General features: G+C 42.1%; 1 protein-coding gene across 5 annotated transcripts; it reads right to left on the bottom strand.

Annotated features, from left to right (window-relative positions):
• Positions 1-504: 504 nt before the first annotated feature.
• THAP1 (THAP domain containing 1) lies at positions 505-7,911 on the bottom strand. Of its 5 annotated transcripts, XM_067721451.1 has the most exons (4): positions 6,711-6,818; positions 5,378-5,696; positions 4,043-4,238; positions 505-3,501 (listed from the first exon to the last, which is right to left on the bottom strand). In XM_067721451.1, exons 2-4 carry the CDS (start codon positions 5,401-5,403, stop codon positions 3,127-3,129), a joined length of 597 nt encoding a protein of 198 aa, XP_067577552.1. In that variant the 5' UTR covers positions 5,404-5,696; positions 6,711-6,818; the 3' UTR covers positions 505-3,126. The 5 variants fall into 5 exon arrangements, with proteins under 5 accessions (XP_067577552.1, XP_067577550.1, XP_067577549.1 ...); XM_067721449.1 differs by lacking the exons at positions 5,378-5,696; positions 6,711-6,818 and adding an exon at positions 7,574-7,896; XM_067721448.1 differs by lacking the exon at positions 5,378-5,696 and having other exon boundaries at positions 6,711-7,371.
• Positions 7,912-8,411: the final 500 nt, after the last annotated feature.

The raw sequence follows: 8,411 nt of genomic DNA, 5'->3' as shown, positions 1-8,411 counted from the left end.
TTATAATTGCTTTTTTGCTTGTGTGTATATCAGTTTGCTTGGATATTTTTCTTTCACATCAAGGATTGCATTTTAATACACAACTATGTAAAACCGTAATGTCCAGGAACACCGGTTACCATCAGCCAAGAGCAATGCTCTTCACTCACTGCTTATCCAATTCACAGGGTCCCCAATATCAGGAAGAGTAATAACCAAAGAAGCAAATCTGTTCTTTTTTTCCTTTAAATGCTACTCATAGTTGGCTGTCTTCTTAAAATTCTGGAGCACAGCTGGAGTTTTCTTTTTATAGATCACATGGACTTTTAGATATGTCACTTATGACTGACTTTATAAAAGCCATAGGTTGTGGGTATGTGTATGTGTGCATAATTTTTTAAATAACTAAAGATGATCAGAGAATATTACTTCAACCTAAAAACAAAAAACCCGCATCAAGTGAAACTTTCAACTGCCTTCACCATTATGGTTATACTTCTAAGAAAGGGATTACACAAATTATAGTTAAAAGAAAAAATCTCCTCATGTATTTGAATTTCCAAGCAAAAATTTTTGCTAATAACTTTAGACACCAATGTTTCTTTACTGTAATGACAGAATTATTTTTAGTACACATAACAGGTACACAACTAATAAACATTAGATTATTTTACAAAATTTTGAAACTTCTTTAATTTGGAATTTGATAGTTCAAACTATGCAGTAGTTTAAAGCAAAGTTTATAGTTGCATTATAAACAAGTATTTTAAAAACTGGTAACAAATTCTACTCTATTCCAGAAACCCATTTTAAAGAATCTAAACAGAATTGCTTAAATGTAAATGGCATACAGAGAACAGATGTCCAGTTGTCAGGAGTATTTCACAAAGGGATTCTGCAGGGTTTGGAGGTTCAGCAAGTGTTCAGGTCCATTCTAATTCTAAAATTCTACAGTTTTCCTAGCAGTTCTATTAAGAAACAGTTATTTCTTCTATTATTGCCAAATTATATCATTCATAGATGGAAACTTTAGGATGTCACTATCGGTGCTTAGAATAAATGTCATCTTTTATACTATGGTGAAACTCACAAGGGTCTCCTCCCCACTTGTTCCAGACTGAGACCTTGTCCCTGCTGTTTCAGACTAAGTTTCACTATGATTGAAGAGGACCTATTTTAGCCTAAATGTTCTCCTTCTCTTGGCAATGTCATAAACGATACAATAGACAAAATGAATTTTAACAAAATGAATTTTTAAAACATTTCAACAAATGTTCCTTTCGTATTCAGAAATAAACGCCTGTACCTCAAACTCCCTATGTTAAACATAATAAATGATTTAAATGCAAACAGTTGGTATACATGCTGCTTGCTCAGTTCTCTCCAAATAGGGATTTATGTCTCATGAAAAAAAAGTAGCTTCAGGTTAAATCATAATGCTAAGACACTAGGTAATTATGATGATCTCTTTTACAATTCAATGTTGGATTCTTGGTTCTGAGGACATGGACGCACACACACACAGATTTTTTTTACGTAGATGACAATTTAGATTTAAGATATACACTTTGCAAAATATTTACCCACATATTCTCCAGGAATCGTTAAGAGAGATGAAATGTAAAAACAACTACTTAGAGATTTTGTGGCTTCTAAAAACAGTGATGAGACTCACGAATAACTAGAAAAAAATCCTGATTCCTTAGAGTTAGTTCTAAGTGTTATCAGACGATATAATTTCAAGTAATCATAATTTTCTATTTTTGAAATACTGGTTCATAAAAAATCGAATCTCCATGAATCAAAGTAGTGGCATGGCAGTGAATTACACTGAAAATCAGGTCTACAAAAGACACTTTTGGACATCATCACTGAGTATCTTTAATACAGCCTTCAAAGGTCTGTGCAGCACTTTGAAATATGAAATAATTACAGTTGGAGCAGTTACTCTAAATCTCAGTAGGTAATTCCTACAGCAGTACTTGTTTACTCAGAACTGTTTTCATTTCAAATATATGTAAACTTTCTCACAAAGTCAGAACACAACTCACAGTTTGAACAGAAACCTCAGTATTTGAGTCTCGGCATTAAGTAAAATAAACATTACCTAGCAGGATGCTTTCGAATGCAAATCACTCCTTAAGGTAAATGGGATGTAATTTCTAACTTGTGGTAAAAGTGAAGAAATCGTTTTTTTATGTGAAGGCTTGACCAAAATCAATTAGTCAAGTGCAGGATTTTCACCTTATGGAACAAGTCAAACTCTACCCACACAACACATCTGGCAGAGATCTGGATGCAGGTACACCTACAGTTAGTTGGGGACTGGATGTCCCTTAGCTCGGCGCAGTGAGAGAAAAAGGCAAGCCGTGGATCAGCCCCCATTGGTCATTGGTCATTACCTCACTGATAACAATGCCTACTTTGCTTACTGGAGAGTGTATCTTGCAGTGGAGACACACTTCTAATTCTAGAATGCCAGACAGTGGGGGGAAAAGAAGGGTCCACTTTTTAAAAATCCATTCTTTAAAGTCTTTTAACCATTTTGATTAGGTATGGAATGACTCATTTTCTGCTCTAAAGACAACCAAGCTTTTTTTTTTAAGTATTGACTTGCCAATTTATCTTTGATAAATGATTAAGAAAGATAAATGAATCTGCTGACTTTACAAATAAGAATATGTGAATAAGAATATATATATATATATATATTCTGAGAAGTTATTGTCCCATGCTTCTGATTTAAAATGTGACTAAGTTCTCTCTCTCTAAATGAATAAAGTGTTCATTTAAAATTTTAAACTTTAAACTTAAATCATCCTTACTGCACTGTTATCATTCTCTTTATTTTCATATCATTTCTATAAATACTCAAATTAAAAAACAAAAATCCCCAATCTTGAAACCAACTTACAATGAAGTTAGTTTATAACTTTTAAAATATTTTGTTAAAATGTAAAAACCCTGAAATTACAAACAAAACATTTACAATTTTACAGTATATATCTAATTTATTCTTTTAAAAAAATATTCTGAATTGTTTTTATACAAGTGACCAAGTGTAGTTTTTTTCAAATGAAACTCCTCTACAGGCTAGAATAGGGTAGGTGGTATTGCCCCACTGAACACCAACACAAATTTCACTCTTCATGCTGGGACTTCAACTATTTCAAAATAGTCATTTGGTAGAATCACATAACCCCTCTCGGAGACGTCGTCTTTCTCCTTCTGGAAGTGCACGACCTCCTTTAGCTTCTCCAGCTGCCGCTCCTGTCTTCTGCACCGCTGCTGTGCGGTCTTGAGCTTCTTTCTGAGCTTCTCTACTTGCTGTTCGAGCTGGTGAATCCTCTTCCTCTGGTGCATGGTGTCCTCCACAGTGTAGTTGTGGTCACAGAAAACGGAGAGGTTATCAGGGGTCTGAAGAGGAGGCATGAGTAACCCGATAGCAGCATCAACCTGGGAAACCGGGGGTGTTGAAGGAGGTCGGGGAAGCTGTTCTTGGGGCTCTGGAAGATCTTCCTTCTAAAACAAAGATGCAGAGCACGTTTCAGTTTCATGACGAAACAGTTCACAAGAACTCATCTGTGGAATTTAAGAATACTAGACTCATTTCTGTCTCCTCGGTATAGAAACATTCTAAAATGAGAAAACAGTTCAAGTTTTAATTGTACTTTTCTTTCTGAAGTAGAAATGGGATGCAAGTAACACAGAATGATTATTAAGATTTAATTAAATATTAAGCACTTAAAACTGAGGGGAAAAATACTTTGAAACTGAACTATCACTGACAAAGAAAAATCAAACCTTATCAACATGTAAGTAGGACTACAGAGTGATCTCAAAGTAAGTTATGAAGCTAGACTGAGTTTCTTAGTGTGAGGATATTTAACTTTAATAAACTGCACTTTGTATTTTTTAAAAGTATTTCACTGTGAACAGTGGTTATTTACAAGTGATGGGTTCCAGGCAACATTTATTTTCTTAACACTACTCTGGATTTTCCACAGTGAACACATTAATTTTATAAACAGAAAACCACCCAATATTTTAAAACACTTATTACCTTGTCATGTGGTTCAGTACAAAGAAATATTGTGGGGACAGCATCCTCTTTCAGTAACTTGTTGTTGCACTCCCTCTTAAAGCAGTCCGGAGTAAAGTGTTCTGAGCAAATGCTGCTGTACTTGGTGGGCTTAAAGTTTTTCCTTCTGACAGCTGCCTCCCATTTTTTACAAAGACTGGGTCGAGTAAGAGGAAACCTAAGAAGACGACATAATTCAGTTTTCCAACCTTATTCAAAAAAAAAAGGCACACCCAGACTTTCCTGCTTAGAAAAGAACTAGCTTACATCGGTGTTAACACACCAAGGAGGCATTTGATTAAAAAACCAGCCCTGCCAATCTTTTTTTTTTGACAGTGTTTAGTTGTGTCCTTATTACCTTAGTTTGTTGAGAATGTACTTGTTTTGACATAGAAAACAGACTTGTGGTTGCCAAGGGTGGGAGAGGGGGAGGTATGGAGTGGGAGTTGGGGATTAGCAGATTCGAACTATTACATATAGAGAATGGATAAACAACAAGGGCCTACTGTATAGCACAGGGAACTATATTCAATATCCGGAGATAAACCATAATGGAAAAGAATACGAAGAAGAATGTATACATATGCATAACTGAATCACTTTGCTGAACAGCAGAAATTAACACATTATAAATCAACTAGACTTGAATCAAGTAAATTTTTTAAAAATGTACTTCTTTTAAAATCCTATAACTAAAGTGACCACCACTAATGTGGAATATAAGTCATCCCTCCCGGCATGGTATCTTTGTTCTTCTTAAAAAGCAATATTTCTTACAGGAATCTGATTGATCACATAACAGCTATAAGAATGTCAGATACAATGACATATACAATCTAAACAGGACAGGCTGATTAAGAATTTACATTATAAAAAAATATTCTTATTAAAAGGTAGCCATGTGGATAGATGCACGCAGGTGGCAGAGTTAAGTGATGGGAGGCTGGGGTCGAGGCCCACATGCAGCGATATTGTAAATAACCTTCACTAACAGATACAGGGATTCCACACACATCTAAACACACAAGGGTAAATCGTATAGGTCCACTATCTGTTTATCTCAGTTTTTAATGCTTAACTTTTATACTGAAGACACTAAAAGTTTCAGGTAAAAATACAGGCTATAGAGTGAATTTGTATTAATTATTTTTTCACCAGTGATTTTCTGCATATTATAAAACAAAATTGCACATTTATAACTATGTACTGAGAAAAAGAAGCTTTTGATTCTCAGAATCAGTATGACAAATATGAATTAATCAAATTAGTTAAATCATAGTGAGAAAGAAATAGAGAAAAGTATTCATTTCGAATTACCTCTTAATCAACTGAAATATGTCCATTAGGCCCAGATAAAGGGAGCTAGGAAGAGCTTAAACTTATTGTGATTTTATTCTTCCAGGTCAAGGATTTAGTGAGCTGGGGGATTGGAAAGAAGCCAAAAAAGGGTGCTTTGCATCTGTGTTCGACAGTTCCTCTTCCAAGTGAGGTACGCCTGAGCCTGACTCTGCTGTGATCAGGAAGCTCTAACCCACCGTTGCGGCAGTCCCTTTTCTTTGCCCAGCATAGCTGTTCCCACTGCCATCAGGTAGAAAGTGAGAAAAGGACTCCTAGAAGGTTCCTGCTGGAAGTGCCTCTAGAAGTACAAACATGGTAGCAATCACTGATAAAACTCAGCACTCAGGGCCTCCAGACTCAAGGACTACAATGCAGGTTCTTTCTGAGGTCAAGATCTTTCCCATTTACTTCCCCAAACTGTTCTTTTAGATAAGGGCTTAGAGGCAGGTTAGCCCTTCTTTCGATTTAACAGCCAGCAGAAACTCAGTATTTCTGATGTGTGAATGTCATCCTTAACCAGTCTGCAGTGCCAGTGAAGGGTCTTCCCTATGTTTAGATTCCCTCTGCCATATCATTAGAAATGGGGAGGTGGGAACTGAATGCCTTTGATCACATCACCATCTCCAGACCTACTCCTTCACTTTGGAAGTCCTGGAGGTCAATTCATCAGCTTTCAGAAATTCTAATAAATCAAGAGGTAATAGAAGGACATACTGAACCGAATCCTGGAAGTGTTAAGTGTTCTATCCCCTTCTCGGAAGGGGAAACATCAATACTCAAGATCTCTTTAAAGGGACTTGCTTGGTGACACAGTGGATAAGAAGAATCCGCCTGCCAATGAGGGGGACACGGGTTAGAGCCCTGGTCCGGGAAGATCCCACATGCTGCGGAGCAACTAAGCCCGTCAGCCACAACTACTGAGCCCGTGTGCCACAACTACTGAGCCCCCGCGCCAGGCTCCGCAACAAGAGAAGCCACCGCAATGAGAAGTCCACGCATGGCAACGAAGAGCAGCACCCGCTTGCCGCAACTAGAGAAAGCCCGTGTGCAGCAACAAAGCCCCAACGCGGCCAAAAATAAAAAAATATTTTTTAATTAAAATCTTAAAAAAAAAAGTTCTCTCTATGCTCTAGACACTCTTATTTCTGTTCCTCTCATATTCTATCAAACCTATAAAATGCGCCCACATTCCCTGTTAAAAAGGTCCCCACCCCCAAACTGAATATTTGCTTTTGCTTTTGTAATTACTTAGCTATAAATAATTTGTATGATTTACCACTAACTCTCATTTCTTTAGCTTTTATCCACTTACAGTCGTAAGTTACGGCCACATTTTCTTAACGTAGTAAAACTTGTGAACACTGAATTTGGCTGAATGAAAATGGCACCGTGCAGACATCGAACGATCACTATCATTCCGTTCTGCGGTTTTCTTCTCAAGAGAAGACCGTCCCTCCTCGGACTCCGGCCGCGGCACCTCCCGGATGAAGCAGCCCCGAGGGCGGTGGGCCGCGTTCCCTCCGAGAGTGCTCTTCCCCACGCACGATACCCTGCTACTGCCCACGCTGCCGCTGTGCGCGAAACACAGCTCTTCATCTTGGCAGTACCTGAACCCTTCTGGGAAACTCACTGGTCCTTGAACGTTGGGTCCTAGAAACTGGGTCCAAAACATCCTCCCGGACGCCTGGCCAAGTCAGTCCTAACGGCTGTGACGCTGGACCGCCCCACGACCCCTCCAGCAGGCAGGGAAACGCGGGCCTTCTCCGTCGCTGCTGCTGCTTCAGCCTCCCTTCTAAGGACTCATTACCACCTGCCTACTCCGCGACCCGGGTGATGAAACCAGCTGCCTCCGGGTCTGGAGACCTCACGACCCGCCGGGTCTCCAGGCATCGCCCTTGGGCCCCGAACCTGCCACCCCGAGCGGCGCGCGAGCCTAAGCGCGAGGACAGGCCGGCGCGGCCACGCGCGCCGAGAACGCCACCCGGGGCGGGGCGCCGGCGGCTACTCCGGGGACGAGCCCACCGCTCCTGGCCCGGAGCGCCGACGGCGCCCCGCCCCTCGCCCCGCCCCTCTCACAGGTCTCGCGCGGACACGCGCCTGGCTCCGCCCCCGAGCACGGCCGCGCGCCCCCGGCCCCACTAGGGGCCGAGCCCACGAGGCGCACAGAGTACTTACTTGTGGAAAGAAACGGGCTTATCCTTGTCGTATCGGTTCTTGCAGCCGTAGGCGGAACAGGACTGCACCATCCTCCCGGTCCTCAGTTACTTAACTTCTGCCGCCCCAGCAGGCAGTTGAGGCTGCTATCGATGTCGCCGCGCTCAGCTTTGACACCTTCACTGCTTCTGTAGTTTTGGTCAGCAGTTAGAGTGATGAGAGCCTTATTCGGAGTGACTCATGTGCTCGTTTTGTTGTTTGCATTAGCAGAAAGACCACAGCCATCGCCCGTCTCCCATCTCCAAAATGGCGGAGGCAGCTTCAACCTCACCTCTCGCGATGAGTTCGTCCTACTGTCTCTGATTAGCCCTGAGGTCAGAGGTAACGTTCCCTGGGACGCAGGCCATTGGCTGAGGCCCGGCGTGTCGCGAGGCGAGCTCGGCCTTGCGCAAGTGGGCGGGGCCTCCGAGCTTCCGGAAGGAAGAAGGAACTGCCTGGGGGGAGGGGACGGGGAGTGGGCGGGAGCCCAGGGCCGGTTCCGCCCCCACGGTGCTTCGCTGGGTTACTTATCCCGGACGGTGTAGGGTGGAGAGCTAGACGGTCTGTTGGGTCCGCTGGGCTAAAGTAGGGCAGGTGTAAACCTGAGGGCGTTGGGCAGTTGCGCTCTTTTCTCTGAAAGCGCGGCCACAGATGGCGTGCTTCCTAGAACTAGGTGGACTCTTCCTCTCCCAGCCCGCTGGCCTCCATCGCCTTACCTGCCTCTTCAGGTATCGCGAGGCTCTCAGGAGCCCAGGCCCCGGCGCCTAGCAGCGAGGGCGGACGCCCGCACGCAGCCGGCGGGCCGAGGCTGTTGGCTGCT

The sequence above is a fragment of the Pseudorca crassidens genome, chromosome 21, assembly GCF_039906515.1.
Source record: "Pseudorca crassidens isolate mPseCra1 chromosome 21, mPseCra1.hap1, whole genome shotgun sequence".
Taxonomy (NCBI): Eukaryota; Metazoa; Chordata; class Mammalia; order Artiodactyla; family Delphinidae; genus Pseudorca; species Pseudorca crassidens.
Note: the sequence above shows the minus strand (reverse complement) of the source record. Positions and strands in the feature narration are given on the sequence as shown.